The sequence below is a fragment of the Blennius ocellaris genome, assembly GCF_963422515.1.
Source record: "Blennius ocellaris genome assembly, chromosome: 11".
Lineage (NCBI taxonomy): Eukaryota > Metazoa > Chordata > Actinopteri > Blenniiformes > Blenniidae > Blennius > Blennius ocellaris.
The window spans coordinates 15,901,703-15,921,742 of record NC_137660.1 but is presented as its reverse complement, the minus strand read 5'-3'; the positions used below and the strand labels follow the sequence as shown (position 1 = coordinate 15,921,742).

The 20,040-nt window shown below is 45.5% G+C and overlaps 1 protein-coding gene across 1 annotated transcript in view; it reads right to left on the bottom strand.

Annotated features, from left to right (window-relative positions):
• Window positions 1–32: 32 nt before the first annotated feature.
• Window positions 33–20,040, bottom strand: part of magi2b (membrane associated guanylate kinase, WW and PDZ domain containing 2b) — an 88,124-nt gene continuing 68,116 nt past the window's right edge. The window contains exons 12-22 of the mRNA XM_080504556.1: window positions 12,522–12,553; window positions 10,810–11,002; window positions 10,580–10,671; window positions 9,953–10,145; window positions 9,242–9,481; window positions 7,967–8,152; window positions 6,963–7,278; window positions 5,720–5,939; window positions 5,475–5,618; window positions 4,133–4,271; window positions 33–3,136 (exon numbers count right to left, since the gene is read on the bottom strand). Of these exons, the coding sequence (XP_080360682.1) occupies window positions 2,448–3,136; window positions 4,133–4,271; window positions 5,475–5,618; window positions 5,720–5,939; window positions 6,963–7,278; window positions 7,967–8,152; window positions 9,242–9,481; window positions 9,953–10,145; window positions 10,580–10,671; window positions 10,810–11,002; window positions 12,522–12,553 (2,444 nt within the window). The 3' untranslated portion in view covers window positions 33–2,447. The remainder of the gene's footprint in view (window positions 3,137–4,132; window positions 4,272–5,474; window positions 5,619–5,719; window positions 5,940–6,962; window positions 7,279–7,966; window positions 8,153–9,241; window positions 9,482–9,952; window positions 10,146–10,579; window positions 10,672–10,809; window positions 11,003–12,521; window positions 12,554–20,040) is intronic.

Here is a 20,040-nt window from a genome sequence, read left to right as displayed (position 1 = left end):
ACCAGGGATGTTTTACACCATGTCAAGAGTTTATTTGACAGTATTTCAGAATATCTTTCAGTAAACAAGTTTTTTTTGTTTTTTAGCAAAATGTAATATATCAGTACTGTCGCATTTCATAAAAATAGTTGTTCACGTCTTTGAAACTACAGTATCAATGATACAGTAAACCATATTTGTAGGAATACAGCTGTACAAGGTGAATAGTACACAATTAACACTACACAGTTATACTTGGATCTCAATGGGGGGTTTATGAACGTGCCATCCTTCACAGGTTCCAATAAGCAGTTTGTTTTTTTTCTTCTTTTTTTTTTTTATTATTATTTTTCTTTGTTTCTGTATACAAAATCAGTCACAGCAGGCAGGGGGGACGGCCTGGATGGAGACAAGAGGGCTGGATGACATATTCCTTCAGCTTTTCTCAACATTTGTATCTATGGTAAACACATTTCTATAGCCTAACTGGTGCGCCGCCATACTTCCCGCTAAACTGTTTACCACGTGCACCAACGCTTGAGTCAGCTCAGAAGCATCCAGAACACTGTTTTGTTTTTTTGTTTTTTTTAACATCATCAGTCCAGATGATGTTTAATGCACAAGGTCTTGATTAGTGTCCCAGTCTGCATGTGCACTGCTGCTATTAGCAGTTTACCAGAAAGAGCTCAGATGTGCTGCCGCGATCCCGTTTTTTTCATAGACTCCTCTGGCCTTTCAAGCACTCAAGTCGCTCAAGTCAGTCTCAATTTAGGAGAAAACGGACCATATCGAAATGTTGTCCTTGGATGTCCCGGTTTGACTTTGGCCAGAGACGATACGTTTGTGATCGAAAAGTGTTTGCGGTGCATTTGAATCCTCTGAGCTCCCGCTGGCTCTGGTCGGGCCTGCAGCAGACGCGACGTTTTCATTCACGGAACAGACAAAATGAAGCCGACGTACGGAAATCGTGGCCCACCTTTGATTTTCGAACCCCGTCTCGATGGACGATCGTCGCCCCTTGCGCTCCCGAGAAGAGGATGCGATGCTACAGGCTACATTTGATCCCCTCTCAAACACCCGGCGGACGAGGGCGATCGCCGACACTGAGACGCTCCACGGCCGAGGGTGCATCGAGGGATATCTTAAAACTGCTGGGCGTTAATATCTGAAGGAACGACGTCAATGTCTATTTTGCATTCAGTTTCCAAAACGAATCGACAGCTCTAGCATTAGTTCGAGTAAGGCACTCCGCCCCACCTCGCGCCCATCGGCCTCGTCTTCCCCCGCACCGATGCCCCTCTCCCACAGTGATGTGGTACACGTAGCACAGTAGAAGGCATAGAAATGGGGAAACAGACTGGACGAAATGTTCCTTGTTGAGCATTAAATGAACACAACACAGCTTATAATTCTGCACAATGACTGCATGGTTGACTTGTAATTGAGTTGCGTACATAACTCAGAGGGGTATAATGAGTTCTTTACTAAGCCAACTGTTGTCAGTCAAAAGTCCAATTTTGTAGGGGAAAAAAAAAAAAGGATCCTTTTTTTTTTTTTTTTTTGTCAGACATGAACGCCGACTGGTCTCCTCCCCAGAGGATATTCACTTTATGTTCTACCTCTAAAAGACGTGTGAGTCCCCGTCTAATGACATGGCGGTTTATATCCATGCACACGACCACCACCTTTCCCCTCGGCGGTCTGGGTTTGGTGACTTGCACAGTCTTTGATATGTAGTTATAGACGAGGCCATGGAAATCGTCATCCTAAAATACCGTCTTGGGTTGTTTGTTTTTTTTTAATCTCTTCCCCCTTTATTTTGTTTTTTATACATTTTTTTTATTATACAATATATCTAACTATAACACTGCTTCAAAAACACACCACCAGGTATATTTTTGAGTAGACCAAATGTACATATTTTTCACATCTTTACATTTACAGTATATGATATATTGGTAGGCATGTGAGCTCGGACGTATGTCGGGTTAACCAGGCGGTCGCTTCCACGGGGTTTCAGTGTCACTGCCCTCCATCTGACAGGCCGGGAGAGTCGCCAGTCAAATGAAGCCATAATTAAATCTCTTGGGTGCGCATATGTTTTGTCTTCCTTGTTCCATGTGAGGCCACGTTGCACAAACCAATCTGAGCCAGATCCGGTCGAGCAGTTAAAGGTACATGTCGAAAGGACAGTTCCGTCTGTGATCAGGATGGTCGCGAGTGAGGGTCTCCATCGGGGTGATGCCGCAGTGTGGCAGCAGCTGTGAAATCTGCATGTTCTTTAAGGTGGTGGGTGTAATCATCATCTTGTAAGAACAAATGGAACGTAGAACAGGACTTTGGAGACTGATGGAGGAGGAGGAGGAGGGGCGAGGGAGAGAACCTGCCTTTCTCTGATGCGAGAGGGCAAAATGAGTGAGGAGAAAGCCATTCAGTGTGATCAGGTCCAAATCTCATCAGCGTCCAGTCTACCTGCTCACTGTGGAGGTCCAGGACCTCAGGGTGCCGGGCAGTTTGTCAGACCCGGGGACGTTCCAGGGCCCCGGGGAGGCGGCCGCACTCCTCACCGGAGGGTCCTCCGCGGTTCTGGAGGGGCAGCAGAGCCCGCCGTGGCCGCCGGCCCTCTCGTCCTCCCTGGCGAACAGGCCTCTGGACACCAGCCTCTCCTGGAGGCCGACGTGTCCGTTCCCGCTGCCCAGAGAGGCGTCGTTTGAATTCACGCTCGCGTAAGGGTCCCAGGGCCAGATGGCGCTCGCCGCCTGGGTATGCGGGGCCTTCCTCTCGCAGGCCGGGGAGCTCGCCTCCCGCTGCCTCTCTCGTCTCTCACTGGACCGTCCCACCTTGGGAGGCAAAGCTCGAGCGTGTCTGTCGCCGGGGCCGCAGTCCGCCTCTCCCAACCCCTGAGGGGTTCCCTGCCCCCTGACGGTGCATTTCTGCTCGGTGGACCTGCCACCTGTCGCCCCTCTGATGGAGCTGTGGTCTGTCAGCTGTGGAGCTTTGTCTGCCATGCACACTGTGGCCTCAAGAGTGAGCTGATGAGGGGAGTCTGGGGCTGAGGCTGGATGGGATGCGAGCGATGGGTTCAGGTGAGTTTCCAGGGTCACTTCCTGCAGGGCAGAGTGGGCTGTAGGAAGGGAATCCCAGGGGCCGCCACAGTCTGCGAGGAAGGACAGAAACACCAGTCAGGCGGCTTCGAGACGAAACAGACTGACAAGCGGGCATGCGGCATGCACAGAGAGAGAGACGGAATAAATCTGAGAAAGAGATGCGTCGTTGAATTATCACACAGTATCAGGCTGCTTTGCATGCAACTGTGTTTGAGCAACCACAGATCCGTGTGTCAGGATTCATTCATACACCCAAAAAAACCAAACAAAAAACAAAAACCCCCAAAAAAACAAGACATATTTGTGTGTCAGACTGATCCCCAGCAGCTCTCAGATTTCAAACAGCCTTCCTCCACAGGCCTCTTCAGGATGATACGGTTTCATCTGGAGGGTCACTTGAAAACATATTGCTCTCTTCGTGCAACACACAGCAGCGCCTGCACACACCTACACACGACTCACAACACAGCTGCTACTTTTCCCATGCACAAGCGATGGTCTACCGGAGTGCATGCCGAGAGCACGTTCTGCACAAACACACTGATTCATCAGGACAAAGAAGAGACATGCAGTTTTTTTGTTTTTTTTCCACAAACCGTGTCTTTAGAGTGGCCCATTAGGAAGAAATAGGGGGAGCTTAGTGTGTCACCTTTCATGCACATGGAGAGGTTGGAAGGTACCATTCCTAAAGGAGGGCGAGTAAAAGCCTGTACTGATCATTAGACGTAAAGCAGGAGTTAAAACACATGAAGAGAGCAGGTCGTTACCGAGAGTCCACTGTATTAATGGTAAATGTTAAATTTGAGGATGTAATGAACAACAGAGGGAGGAGTGAAACGTAGAAATAAGTATGTGTCAATATGTATTTGATTTTAAGAAGAGTTAACAGGAAACGGTTCAATGAAAATCAAAGAATAATCTCTGATATGACAGCGAGAGAGAGAGAGAGAAAGAGAGAGAGAGAGAGAGAGAGAGAGAGAAAGAGAGAGAGGGTGAGGTTAAATAGAGTCAAGTCCGTGACTTCAGTTCGTGTGGGGTAAACCCACCATATTCTGGCACCTGTCCTGTGCCCCGCTTCAGCAGCAGCCTGACCCGCCGGCCCCCCGCCTTGATGAGCTCGATGGCGCGGGCGTGAGTCATGTCCCGAGTGCTGTCCCCGTTGATCTCTATAATCTGATCCCCTACCTGCAGGACACACACACACGCACACACACACGGTCATTTTCTGTCAGCCTCTGTTTAACCATGGAAGGTTAAGTTTTCCACACGACCTCCATTTCAGCAGCGTGTTGCAGTGCGTCTCAGCAGCAGCAGGCTGAGCAGCAGGTCACCCAGTCACCGACTTCATAAGTGTTCATGCTTTTCCGAGTGTCTTAGAGACAACAGACACGCCTGGAGAAATGCCTCATCACAGATGGTACGACCTGACAATGCAGTTTTATTACATATTGTATTTTCCAACACTGGATTTATAATGAGGATTATCAGATAATCCGCTCTCTCAGTACCTTTCCTGCAGGATCTCGAACTGCGGAGTTGGAAGATCCTGATACTTGATAAGCCAATGTTTCTGCTTCGCATCAGTGGAGCTGCACGTTTTGTCTGACAATGATAATTGAATCTCTCTAAACGTAGTAAAGATGGATGAAGGTACACCTACAAGCATGGAATTCAGACACTTAGAAAACACGGAAGCTTCCTTCAAAATAAAAACCAAAAACCAAAAAGCATCTGCCTGCATTGACACGAATGTTCATGTGATGTTGAATCTGTCAGTGATTCCTCGCATGCTGGTCAGCACGTCGGCACAACAGAGCCCAGCAAGGCTCTGCTGCCAGTCTGGATCTGCTCCACTTTTGTTTCTGTGCCTGACGTTGCTCAAGTAGGTATTTTTTATGAATGCAAAAAGGCCATGAGATAAATATATCGTAGCTTCGTGTTATATAAATAAACTGAACTAAAGTGAAATGACGCCAAATGGCTTTTTCCCCCGCTTATTGAGTTATGCGAGCTGCAGGCTACAGAGTGAAGTCAATATATAACGACGGCAACTTCATTTGTAGCAGATTGTGTCTCATATTAAACGTGCCGGGATATTTTAAGAAGACATTCGAAAATGATACTTATTAAAGGTACAAGGGTGATAAATCCATCTTGTTAAATTTTACACCATATTTAATATCGGTGTGCGTTTTATCTGATTTTATCTGAGATGGACATTAAGATGGAGAACCACGCACGCCGGTGGGTCTCAATTAAGTCCTCTTTCTACAAGCGCACTCTCAGAAACTCAGGGATGACATCTCAGTAATTGGGGTTGCATTCGCTCACCTACACCGAAACAGTTCTTCGCCAATAATTACTTTAATCATGTTTCCATCATCTTACTCTCATCCTCCCATTTCGAATGGCGGGGCCGTCTTCTGCAAGGCGCAGCACAAACAGGTCCATCTTGTACTCCCGCCCCCCACGGATACTGAAGCCGAAACCCTTTGCGCTCTTCTCCAGCTCCACCGTGAAGTAATCGTAGTCCTGCGCAACAAGACGTCAACAATTCACAAACGTGGCTGATGTGGAAACAGTTTGCTCTGATGCCGTTGACAAGACTCCGTCCACATGGAGTCACCATTTACCTGCAGTCTGAAGTCGGCGGGGATTCCCAGAGGGAACTGGGCCGCCGCAGGATGCTGCCTGAAGTCCAGCAGGCCGGGCGGGTGTCGGTAGTCCAGCGTCGGAGGCTGACGGTAGTCAGTGACCGGCGGGTGACGGTAGTCCACCGGAGGCTGCCGGTAGTCGGTGAACGGAGGGTGACGGAAATCAGGTTTGACATCCTGCCTCGCTTTTACCTCGGACCTGTGAGGAGGAGAAAAGAATCGTTTTAAGTCAGCTGAAGTCTGTTTTGTGAAAGGAGAGAGAAAAGGAAAGTAGGTCTACGACGAGTTCACGTCTGCCGTACTTCTCTGAGAAAGTTGGCAGAAGTAAAATAATGTGACATTTCGGCAATAAGAATATTTTTGAAAAAGGTGACTGATTACAGAAAAAAAAGGCAGTGTGGGAGTTTTTATCTTTGCACTGAATCTGATCATGTGGCAAATTAAGAAAAATCTGAATCACAATAACTACACACATGCATTGCGCTATCTTTTAGGATATACGCCTCCTTCTAAATTTAACCAGCTACAGCACAATATATTTATTTCTGGTTGTTGGTCCCTTTTAGAGAATTGTGCTTGTTGCGGCTTAATGTCACAGTTTTACTCTGTGTAATACAAGAATGTCATTAAATAAAGCAGTGGAAATTTTTGGCTTTTCTAAAACATATTTCATAGTTACTGCTCTTATCATGTGCAAAGAAATGGAACACGCTCAGCATAGATTTATCAGTAAAATACTGTTTGAGCTGAGCGCAGAGGGAAAGCACAAGATGAGGATTAACTGCATGTGAAGACGAAAAAAAAGGATGGAAATATCAGCCTCCACTTTAAAACTTTTATCAAGTTCCCCACTTGTAAAATGGGCATAAATCCACAGCTCTGGGAGAGCTGCACCGAATGTCTTCATCTGACATACTCACACACACACTTCCATAGCTTTGACATGGAACAGGGTCTGATTGCTGGATTCCTGCATTATAAAAGAGATACCTTGTAGTAAATTATTCACCAACACTGTTGGCGCTAAGTGGTCTTATGCAACAAAGCAGCCTGAGACGGAGTCTGACTGGGACAAAAGTCATGTGCAGTTCCCAGGCTCAGGGAGAACGCACTTCACTTTGTTGCAAAACTGATGGTCGTCATCTGTAAACATTCCCGTTGTTTCTCCTTCCAAAACAGAACAACCTGGTCGCCTCGCATGCAAAACACCACCCCGTCTCACCTGCCGTCATGGAGGTAGAGCTGTGGCGGAGGGCCGCCTGGCTGGGTGACGGGGCTCTGCTGGGATCCAGCTGGTGCAGGCTGGGATGCCGCCGGGGCCGGGGCGCCGCCCGCCGTTTGGTTCGTCTGAGCTGGTGTCTGGCCGGGCTGCACAGGCGCTTGACCTGGATGAGCCACCGCTTGGCCTGGCTGAAGAGACATTTGGCCGGACTGGGTGCCTCCTTGGCTCGGCTGGGCTACAGGGCTGGGCTGGGTCTGTGGGCTGTGTTTCTGTGTCATGGGGCTCTGCTTTTCTGAGCTGGGGCCTGAGTGAGCACCTGTAGAGACATATACAGCTCTGAAGGGGAGGGGGTTGAGAACAGACCATTGCGGGGTTGCGGGTGCTAATCCCCCACACACATTCACACCATGGCAATTAACATCCACCAATTCACCCGAAGTGTAAGCTGGTTGTGAGATGAGACTGGTCGCCACTGCACCACCAAGCAAATATGTTCAGGTGGTTGAGGCAGAATTTCTGAAGAGATCTTTTGGAATATCTGAGGTGACATTGAATCTTTTATTCTGCACATTTGCTATGACCAAAGTGCTCCTCGAAAGGCCCCCTCCCCCCAAACAAAACGCCTCAATTTGTATTGTTTCACAGTAATTGAACGTTTTTTTTGTCGAACAACAAAAACAATCTCTTCCTGGCATCTGATGAAAAATGTCATTATATCTGTCTTTTGTGGTGATGTTCATCTTCCTTTAACACCCAGCATAACGCCACGTGACAGATGACTAGTCAGCCCAGTATGTCTTCTTTAAAACACAGCACGGATAAATGAAGCAGCTAAAAGGAGTAACAACGGACGGCTGTGGACACTTTCTCAATAACAGAAGACACAAATCAATGGGAGGATCATAAACACAGACCGACTGCAGGGAGTTTATCCTTTATCAACCAAAACCAACAGAATGTACGAAAAATAATGGTCATTTCATCGCTCACACACAAACACTTACCCTCCTCTGGTATTATGTGCAGTGTGACTGTGAGTCCGGCGTCTTTAATGAGCTTGACAATGTCTGCGTGCGGCATGCTGATGATGGACTGTCCATTTACAGCCAGGATCCGGTCGCCCACCTTCAGCTTCCCACATCTGTCAGCAGGGCTGCCCTCAATGATGCGTCCTATTTTATGGGGCACAGCTGGAAACGAGCAATAACAAGGTGGCTGTCACCGCCAATTGTGAAGAAGGATTTTCAAAGCAGCATGGTAACACTCTCAGCTGCTTTCAGAGGATGAGCGTCACTACAGCTTTTTTTTTTTTTTATAATTACACTCAATTGTGTTAAAGAAGCACTAAAATGGCTGGAATTATACAAACAACATTTTAAAATGGTTTCACGGCACATAGCATTTAAGCAACATTAACCGTAATCTGTGTTCCAGTTTGTAATGATACCTGAATAAGAAGAGAAAATCTCGCTTTAATATAAAACCTTTCTGGACCCGCGAAGCACAAGAAAAGCCCCGAGGGACTGTTGAGCATGCACCATTACATCCTGAACTAATCTAGCCAAGTGTAATGATTCTGTCAACTGGACCCACTTTTGGGGTTATTTATATTCTTTAGGTATATGCACAAACCAAGTGAGTGTGCAATTAATTCAGGAATTGACGACTTGTATATGAGTATTACTGAGCGCAGTAGGTGTTCCCGTGACCGCGCTGGTTCAATCCGTACAGACCGAGGAATCCCCATAGTCTGCTCAGAAATGATCAGCTCCACACATAAACTGTGAACCGCACGGAGAGCGAAGACAAATTCAAAACTTCTGAAGGGCTTAAGACTACTGTAGCAGTAAATTGAATCTGAATCAAAGAAATAAACACGACACAAAAACAAATCAATTTCAGCTCAGCCTCTGCATAATGGAAGTTGTAAACCTACAGCACAACATTAATAACATCACTCAAGTGGAGTAGCTATCGGGAGACACGAGGAAGCCTACTGGTTATTATTAAAATGAACCTAATAGGTGGTCCACGGCTGAAACTGGGGTTAAACTACACACAAGGCTAATGTAAAATCAATAAAAAAAACAAAAAAACAAAAAACAAGAAAAGGGCTTTTTGATGTTTTTTTCCTTTGTGGTGCTTTTTATAAATACAGCATGAACTGAATCCCTGTAAGTGAGTTTGGGAGTCTTAGTCACGAGGATGTGCGATCACCATTTCCTGTGAGGAAGCAACCTTTAGGGCACGAGACGGACGCAAGTCACTCTGCGACTCACTGATGATGGTGGCGTTCTCGGGCCGGTTCAGGGAGCTGATGATGACGAAGCCGAAGCCCTCGTTCTCCTTGCGGTGGATGACCACGTCGCTGGTCTGCAGGGAGGATCCCTCCGGGTGCGAGGCGGCAGCGGGGACAGCCACTGCCGGGGGACCCGAGGCCGAGGCCGCGTCACTGCGAGGAGAGCTGTGCTGCGTGGACACGGAGCCGGGGCTGCGGCCGTTCACTGGACATGGTTCACCTGAAGGGCGAGACGGAAAGCGGCTAGTAGAGCGGCACCGACTTTCTGCTTGTCGTCTTGTCGTGTCGAGGTAAAAGTCAGCTATAGTTGCAGCAAATGTCGTGAAATGAGGGCTCTAAAGTGCAAATTCTTCTGTGAAACTGACTCGTGTGACTGCAGCAGGAATGCATCCGGACGAGACACAAACCACAGAGCCTCCCCGCAGACTCCCAATAAAACAACAAATAAATGTATGTCTGTTTCTACGAGAGAAAACATGTGTGGGTGAAAAGTACACAGTGATCTTGCACTCAGACTGTTTTAACGTGTGTGTCCTGTCCAAGTAAGGTTTTTTTTTTTTTTTTTTTATTGATGCCAGTAAAACGTGAAGCTTGTTGCACAATCTTGGTAAAGTGTGAAAAAAAAACCCACACACACACAAGAAAGTAGTAGAGAACAGAAAAAAAACAATAAATCAACCAGAATCCTCACCAGGCATTTGCACTCTCCTTCTCACAGTCAAGCTGACTTGACCGTTGCGGGCCGCTGCGTGCATCAGGTCTATTACGTATTTGTGCGGTTTCCCAGCAACCACATTTTTGTCCACAGAAATGAGCTCATCTCCGGGTCGAAGCCGCCCGTCCCGCTCAGCAGGGGTGTTCTCTATTATAGCGCCAATAACGATCTGTTCAAAGACAATCAATATTAGCAGCATAGACGAAGGTGAAGGGGGATGAGAGGAAGACGGCGGAATCACACAATAATCGCTGCTAAACTAGCTTTTTTGAGTCGGGGCAACGCTTCTTGGCTCGTCTTTAACATTCTGCCGCCGCCTGCCTGCCTGCTTCACAGTTCACATGCCGTTTTACTACGCGGACAAGTTAGCAAGGCGTCCCGTCACGATATGGGAGGCACCGAGCAGTTAGAGGGTGAGGAGGACGTGTGAGATGAAGTGTGTAAATCCGCGTGCGAGCGTGTGGACAGTTCGCTGGTCCGACGTGTGACACGATGGTTATAGATGACGGGTCAAGTGAAGCTGGTGCGTGGAATGAAGTAAAAAAAAAATGCTTGTGGTCCAGCCCGTCCCATACGAGCCTTGTCACGGGCGTCCGGACTCACAGCCTGCACGGCCTCGTCTCCCCCCAGGATGCGGAAACCAAACCCGGTCTTCTCCCTCAGCAGGTGGACCTCCACCTCTTCATACTCGGGACCTGACGCACAGAGGCAGGTAAGAAAAGGAAGGTTGGGTGTTTTTTTTTTAATGGTTTCAAATTGTTGTTCTAAGTGTTACTAAGAGCTGCACCAATCTGCAACAATCAATCGACAAGCTTCAAGTCCTCCGGACTCACGTCTGCTCTCATAGATCGCCCTCGACTTCTCGTAAAGGTCATAAGGGTCGGGCTTGTTAAGGTCAAAGCCTTCAGTGGAGTCGGGCACAGACGTGCGATGTTGAGGCTGGTTGGGGAAAGGTGTGCAGGGTGGCAAGACGGGGCCAGACAGGTTCGCCTGAGGGCTTCCATGTGGGTCCCACTGGTCCGGCAACTAGAAGGGAGAATAAACACGAACGGATGTGGCGTCAGTTGGGCCTGCTTCTCCGACGTCACATGGTTTATGTGGAGAGCTGAAGGGTTCTGTATGAACCAAGGCAGGCAGATAAGTAACTGACTGACTACACACTCATCAACACTGTGAGGCAGACAAAGAAAAATAAGAAATCCACAAACAAATAAACATTGCAGGCATCGGCCTGTTAATGATTTGATTTGGCAGCGAACACAAATGCAACCTCATTCATTCCAGGCTGTTGTTAATAAAAAAACGTCAGCCAGTATTCAGCTTGCTAGAACTACTTAAAGTCTGTCTCGTCTGTCTGTGACGGTAACGGCTCACGCTCTCAGCGGAGTAAGAAAGGGGTCGAGATAATTTACCTGCTTTACATGCTTAAGTAAGCACGATAAAAGGGATGTTGACATATTGAAATGTGTTCTTTTTTTCTTCTCACAAATTATTTTAATTCATGCTGACAAATAAATGACTTCACCCCAGGTTTGATGTCCAAAGTTGGGTTAGGGGGACTTTCTTGTGTGATTTTCCTTGAGCTTGTACAGGAGTACTCTGGATGACTGGAGACTCTAAAACTTCTGTGTTTGTACACTGGAAACTCATACTTGAAAATATCGTGCATTGCAGACTGACTGATCAAGGTCCTCGTGACTGGTACAACGGACTCAAATAAACACTGTGGGAGTTAATTCAACTTTGGGCTTTTTCACTGTGTCGTGACGTGACAAATCCCGTTGACTCGTAAGCATCGGGAACTGATATTTAACGCGAGTGCAGAGAAATCTTCCTCCTCTTTTCAGCCTCCATCAAGAAAACAGCCTATATTGTCAGCCAGCTCTTCGGCAGAGAGGAGATCAAACATCCAATGAGGAAATTTTGATGACTAAAGGCTCTGCGTTTCCTCTGATTAATTATCTCTGAGGAATTCACGATACAAAAAAAAAAGGGGGAAGTTGGAACAACAAATACAAGTTTAACCATGAGTGAAAACTCTGGAGAACAATGTTGAGAGACCAGTAACCCAGATAATAGAAGGTGATAATCAGACTGAGACAATGACAAAAACATTCATTATCGTGTCAAGTGTATGAGCAAAATTTAGGGAAATGTGCTCCAGTGACTCAATTATGCAATGAAGAAAAAAAAATCTTTTTTTAAAGCAGAACCAGATGTGATAATGAAATTAAGCCAATACTAACACCTTAAAATGAGACGAGGTGGGATTCATCGTGTCTGAATATTCTGTCTAACCTGAATGAGAGCCGATTGTCGGAGCAGCAACAGGTGCAATTTAAGTATAGATGTGAAGGCGCTTTCCCCCAGCTGCTGAGGCGTCACATCTGATGTGATCAAACTAATAAGCAGGGTCAGGAGAGGCGGCCTCACAATAGAGCGACACAAAAAAAAAAAACCCGGTAAAACCGACACACACGCGTCTGAGGTAACGCAGCCCGATCTGAACCCGCGAGAAGAAACACATTGAGCGTGGTAATCGTACCTGTTTGGATGCCTTCCACGGAGAGATGTGGCCTGAGGAAGAGGAAGGAGAGAAAAAAAACAAAACAAAAAATCCCACAGTCAACACATATCAAACTCCAATCATATAATTCATACTGATGGAAAGAAGAAAAAAAACACTCAATCAGGTACGGCGTGCGCTGTCTTCAGCCTAATGAGATAAAAAAATCTAAAAATCATCTTTCTTCTAATGAGTGACAAAAATTCTCAGTTTGTCGACTTCATGTTTCCCTGTTTTGACTTTGTTTTTCCTCAAACTCTCCCTAAATGAGTTCGGCTGTTGCATTTGTTTTCAACATAATTACATCATTAGCCGCAGGCGAAAGAACAGACCCCCCCACCACCCCCCCATTATGCACGAGCACAAACGCACTCACACTTTTCTCCCCCTCACACTGGGTAAGTGCTATTATATCTGCATACAGGGAGCAGGGAGCACTCCACATCACAGCAACAGTCTCATCAACATCATCTCCCCCGTGACTCCGCCGAATCAAAGACACACAGTGCCTTTTATGCCGCTCAGACCCAAATACATACATTGAGACGTGAGCGGAAGCGAGCAGCGGCTGACTTGTTTCAACACAGTCATTGCGAATCTGCTCACATGTGGATAGAAACACATAAACACACTCGTCGAGCACAGGCCTGCATGAATCCTTCAACGGTTGTGGGGCGCGTTGTAAAATGTCCCTTTAAGCAGAATCGCGTTGTATTTAATATTTATTCAGCTTATGAGATTTCCCAAGAAATGTCAGAGAGCACAGGGAGGAATATATTTCTCTGAATTACTCTGCCTGGCTTTCTTAGATGTTGAGATGAGGGCCGGGGCACTTAGCAACCGGGCATAATGGAGGAGCTTCCAATCAAAATGAAGCCGGGGAGTGGGTATGCGAGTTGAGGAAAGTGAAACACAATAGATCACCAGCGTCTGAGTGAAAACAGAAAATCCTTTGTGTCGGTCCTTTTTAACGTTTATCTTTTTTACTTCCACATTTTCATTTTCCACACCTCCTCCATTCACCCAATTAGAGCATCAACGGAGCTACCCGGGAAGGTTTTCCATTCCGAGACCAAATGTCATTTGTCCCCGCTGAGTCCAGGAGTGTGGAGGAGGTGGAAAACAGAAGCAAAAATGGTCCTGCGCATGAGAGCTGTGGACATGAATGGGGGGGGGGGTTTGAGAAGCGCTATCCGTGGTGCTGAAATGATTCAGCACAGTGGCGGCAGCAGCGGTGGGAGGCCGGGGCTAATAACTGTATTCTGCAGGGGGCCTTGAGGGAAGCCTTTAAGGAATTTTAATAACTCATTCTCCCAAAAACTTTCCTTAATGACCCGCCGACAGAAATGAGCGTGAGCTACAAGGCAATTGTCCACTCACATTAAAGAGAACTGTCATCCTTACAGACGCCGTCAAGCTTAATTTAAATGCTAATACAATTCGCCGGCGTATGTGCCGGATGCGTGGCGTGCTCGTGCGCATGCTGATGAATTACAAGCGAGTGGCTTTTAGAGCGGGCTCCACGCGGCCTCCCTCACAAGTCAGTGGTCAAGCAGTCTGGCAGGCCGGCCTCACAGACTCGCCCGCTGAGTTCTGGATGCTCTTCAGATTAGCCTGATTGGCTCATGCAAGCCCCACACCTTTTCTTTTTTTTTTTTCTTCTTCTTCCCTGCGTCCTCATTGGTGCTGCAAAATGCTTCTAGTCTGTGGTTGGCTTTGCTTCAAACTGGGATGTCAGGGGACGGAGCTGTGAACACGACCAGAGCTCAGTGGAACGCTGGCAGAGAGCCCACGCTACAGTGGAGCAGTCTCTCACACACACACACACACACACACACACACACACACACACACACACACACACACACACACACACACACACACACACACACACACACACACACACACACACACACACACACACACACACACACACACACACACACACACACACACACACACACACACACACACACACACACAGGAGAAGTCTGACACCATGTCTGTATGACAGGAAGCACCAGCACTTCCAATCACACATCTGAAATAGCGTCATTAACCCAAAATTTCCACTGGTGTCCTGCTCAGAAATCCTGCATCCGCGAACTAAAATGTGCCTAAATATTTTCTGACATTTGTCACATGTGAGTCACTGTAAAGACCTTCTCCTTTTCACCCCACAGAGAGGAGAGGCCAAGAAAGGTTTCCCGGTAGCGTCAGGCTGATAGTCCCTGCGGGGCCGTTGTTTGGACTTGTTTGATCTGAAGTGGTCTGGCTTGACGGAGGAACTTGCATCTTTAGGAGGAGGGAGGTCATGTTTCACGTTCAACTCCTGGTTGCGCTAAACGTGCACGGCCAAATTGAATTTGTGCACTGATGTTCAGATCTAATTTTTGTCTGACTGTGGAATAGGAGTGTCGAGCTTTGCAAAGGTCAGCCACCAGGTGGCAGATGTCGGCTCTGCACCACTGCTACAACGTTTGAGGTGGTGCTCACATTCACTTCCACACATATGGTCACTGATGTGTTTTCCTATGACTCCAGTTCCCACAAAAAAAAAAAAGGTTGGAACATTATCTAGAAAAAAGTAAATCCATATTTTATTCACAATGGATCATAGACAGTAGACAAGGAAGACCATTTCATCATTTCACAAAAAAAAAATGGTGAAATCCGCTTTCTAGACAAGTGAGGAGAGTTTTGGAAGAGGAATGAATTCCTTTCTTGCCCCCGAGTTTGCGTTTTTTGGGTCGAAACAAACGTTGTACATGTGGAGAAAAGTCTGGGCTGCCGGCAGGACGACTCAGCACCCGAAGTTCTTCTCCCGTGAAGCCATGCTGTTGTAGATGCAGTATGTGGTTTAGCATCATCCTGCTCACACTTGCCTTGCCTGAAGGAGATAAACCATAAAACCCTGTACCATCACAGACACTGGACATATGGACTCTAGTCGGTTATCATTTCTCCTCGTTATTCTGCAGGACATGGGTTCATTTTGGCTCATAATTAAATATATTTCCCCCCATTTTTTTTGCATCAGTTGTGTTTCAATGTTTTCTTTGCGCAATAACGCATTTGTAATTGCATGACAACGATTTCTCAAAAGAGCTCCTGAGCTCATGCAGTGGTTTCCCGTAGTTACAAGCCTGATTTGAATGATACCCTGATAATAACCTTGTTGCCTGTTCTATGACGTTAGCCTCGAGTCCCTGCGTGGCTTGATGACATTACACACTGTAGATGGTGGAACATTGAAAGGTATTGAAATTTTACATTAAGAACACTTTTTTTTTTTAGGAGCCTCTCTAAAATACTCATGTTAGTGATGATAACAATCTGGGTGTTTTTCTCTTTCCGTCTTTTGCTTTTCCAGCATTTCAACTGTACTCCTGTCCCAACCATGTTCCTGCCTCACTATCAAAACCAAGAGGAGATCTCAAAGAAAACTTATCTTAGGTAAGACGTCTGATATGTTATCCATGCAAAATGTTTCGGAAGTCGAGCTGTATTCTACTGAAAACATCACATACCTAAAAAAAAAAAGTAAATGAGCTTTAACAATGGAGACACTGAGCGTACAGTTTAGGTCCTGTTCACCGGGCCAGGCAGCTCCTTGTCATACATCCCCACTCGTCGGTGACGTACTGTGAGCTCGGGATACCAAGACAGGAATAGCATTCCACAAGTCATCCAGCAGCGCCTACATTAGGTAGTCTGATAAATCAAGATCACTACGAGCTAATGTCTTTGATTGCTTTCCGGCTCTGCAATAATAATTCCTGTCACACTTCAATTAATTAAACCTGAGATTCATACGAGACTTGATTGCCTTCATCTCTAATTAAATACAAACCATGAAAGGGATGATGCAAGTGAGAACATATTCATCGTTCCTCTTTATTGTCCTGATTGATATCGTCTCAGAAACAATATAAATTAACTCCTCACTCCTGGCAAATTATCTCAAGTGAAACTACAGACGTGACCACACACACACACACACACACACACACACACACACACACACACACACACACACACACACACACACACACACACACACACACACACACACACACACACACACACACACACACACACACACACACACACACACACACACACACACACACACACACACACACAAAAAGGATAAAATGTGAAGTGCAGAGCTGCCGCGTGTCACATTAAACGTGAACAATGGGTTTATGAACTCTGTCTCTTTGAATGACCAAAGGACTGGAGATTTGTTTGACACCGTTGAATGCTGCTGCACAGTTAATCGCCGCACTGCTCGGTGTGTGTTTGTCAGGTGGCTCGGGGGGGGGGGGGGGGGGGTTAGTGGGGGAGGCAGCTCGGGGGGTATTATCAAGTCAAATTCTGCCCTATGACCAAAACACCTTTAACAGAACAAGAGCGGGTGCACATGTCAAACAAATGAGGCTGTCAGTGTGCAGTTTAATAGGCTCGCAGGTGGCCAATCATATAAGAAACAGTCGGGGGGGAAAAAAAAAGAAAAATGGCCTCATACCAGGTCTTTCTGGGTATATATTGCAAAATTGGCACTGCAAACTTCCCCACTATGGAATTCTCTCATACTCGCTACTTCATAACTCAATTTTGATTCATGTTCCTCCTTCTTTCACTTGAAGACGAAGGTACAATGTTGAACGCGTGCAGGAAGTTAAAGGTGGCGTGGAGCAGCTGATACAAAGATTCAACATGTGGCCGGTCCTGAAGACTAAATGTCGACAGGCAACAGTGACCGGATCAGTAAAGAATTCAGTGTTTGCTTCATCAGTGGAGGCGGAAGGAAACATTGTGTCCTTGAGAGGAAGTTTCTCATATGGATCAAGATATAGAGAACGACACAAAGAGTAATTTTTAAAAGCCGTTTTAAGAGAGCGCAGCTTCTGACATTCAATACATCCCGCTAAAAATACCAATAATAAAATTAAACTGACTCAATTAAACTAATCTGAAAGCAGCATTGGAGACGGGCATACAGAAGTAAAACCAATAACTAATTTTAAAAAACATTGTGCTGGAAGTAGCTACTGATCTAATTTGATATTCTTGAGCGCGTGATGTTTTCACAGGTTGGTTTAACACAACATTACTGTTTTTGACCCGAAGTGGCAAAAGTACTCATCTTTTTTTACTTGAAAAGGAGACAAATGATTAACTGCAGATTAAACTTATTTATTTAAAGGTGGTACATTCTGAAACGTACAATGTGATATTTGGCTTGCCTCCTGGCTCTTAAACTTTGAGAATATAGAACAAAGCCAGTATTTCGAGAACTGCCTGAGAAGTAATCCATTTATATGGTTTTTTTTGTTGTTGTTTTCTTTTACGCTGTTCAAAAAACTGCCTGAATGTTCCATAATTTGACGAGACAGTCTGCATTAAACCCACTGTCCTCATGAAATTCCTCAACTCACAGGCCAGGAGTACAAGTACTCTGTTTTGGTCTTTGAGTACTTGTACTGCTAATGTTACCTCATGTCACCGTGGTCTCCTTCTTTAGCTACGGTTATCACAACTGTACTTCATTTGTTGGGACATCTGGCTTAATGCCTCTTTAAGTAGCAGGAAGTAAAGATATCTTTGTTTGAATGTAGGAAAAGTAAAAAGAAGTCAGAAATGCAGACACCTGCGCAGAAATGCGCAGGTGTCTGCGGCTCTCTATACGTACAAATACTTTGTTACAGGCCTCATTTTGATCTTGGTGGGCGGGGCCGATGAAATGCTGGTTATGGGGCAGGTTGAATGTGACCAACAGTTTAAAGTGCTGCTGAAGTGGGACATCCGTTTAGCATTTACTTGCCACCTCAAGTGCAAATGTAATCCAGTCAGCTGTGGCATTAAAAGTGTCCATCTGATATTTCTAGGTTCCCTTTCTTTCTTTTTGAGGGGAAAAGGCAGCACTGATCCATCAAGGCAGGGACTCGACTAGACCTCTGAGGCTGAGCTGTAGAGTCTGGCACCAAGACGTCTTCCAAGTCTTGTAAAGTGTCAGACTGAGGCCTCCGTGGATCAGATGCATCAATAAGCCTCGGTCACCCATAAACCTGGAGCTCGCCGGGACCGCGTTTAATAGAAATCGACCACTGCAGACTGGAAAACACCTCATGGAAGTTGGCAGTTTTTAGAGAAGCACTTTTGACCTTGACACTTGGTGTCAATTTGGCAGACACAGAGAGCCGGAAAGCTGCACACACTCACTTTAACACCGATAAGTAATTTATGGCCACCAATTAGCCTCAGAGTACTTTGAACGAAAAAAAAAAAAAAAAGCAGGCATGCACAGGGAGAAACATGCAAACTTCACACTGAAAGGCCTGGTCTGGATTTCAATCCACAACCTTCTCACGATGGCGTGAGACCACTAATCACTAACCACAATACAAATTTTTTTTTAAATACAGATCCTAAAAAAAAATAGTAGTTTGGAGAGCTCCAATCACTGGAATTTGATCTCCTAACATATTAAAGCACCATTAAAAATGAGGTGTTATGATCTGAAAGACATCACAATTAACAAAACAAAAAAAAAATCTACAACACATATGCACATAATGCATTTGAGTAAATAGTGTATTTCACTGAATGCATCCTGGCAAAATATAATTGGATCGTGGAAGTTTTTCATTTTACGCCGTTCTCTTGTTATATCTGTCCCTCAACTTAACAGCACAGGAAAACTCATTTGCTTGTAGGAAATAACTGGATTTATTTTGAAGATGAGTATCCAGAGTGGGGATGAAACAGCTTTTTTTTTTCCCTCACCAGTGCTGGTAGTACCATGTCTACCCAATGAGCTGCAGTACACCTAACCATGGAGCTTAACTGTCCCGATTCTCCACTTCAATTTTTACGTTTGATGTGCTGCATCTGAAATCGGTCCCTGAGGTGCTGCAGTCTGTTTTACTGAGAGAAAAAACAACAACATCTGACATGTTTGGGATGAAGCCACTTTTGGAAAACACAGAGAAACGCATGGTATGACACACAAAACACTTCGAATGACATCTGCTTCCACTTATATTTAGACATCTCTAATATTCTTCTATTTTCTCTGCATGACTCAGCACACACATGTAAAAAAAACAAACTGAGTAACATATTGTTTGTCATATTCTTCATGATTTTGGAGTCTAATAATGTGTCCTGTGGCTGTTTGCCCCTGCAGCGGTTTTTATTTCCGAAGGGAAGACATTAACGTTTCTTTTTTTATACATAACACAGAAAACCACCGGTCTGTGAAATAAGTCTGGATTGTTACACCTTTTTTTTTTTTTTTCAATGAAAATACTCTCTTTTTTCCTGGAGATAATGCAGTAATTTGTGCAGTTCGGCAGCAGATGAAATTATTTTTTTCTTGCTACTAAACTATTTAACATTGCTACAATAAAATCTCATCGAGAGACTTGAATAAAAAAAATAAAAAAAACTGAATACAGAGCCACTGTGATTTGAATGTGTTCAAAAATAG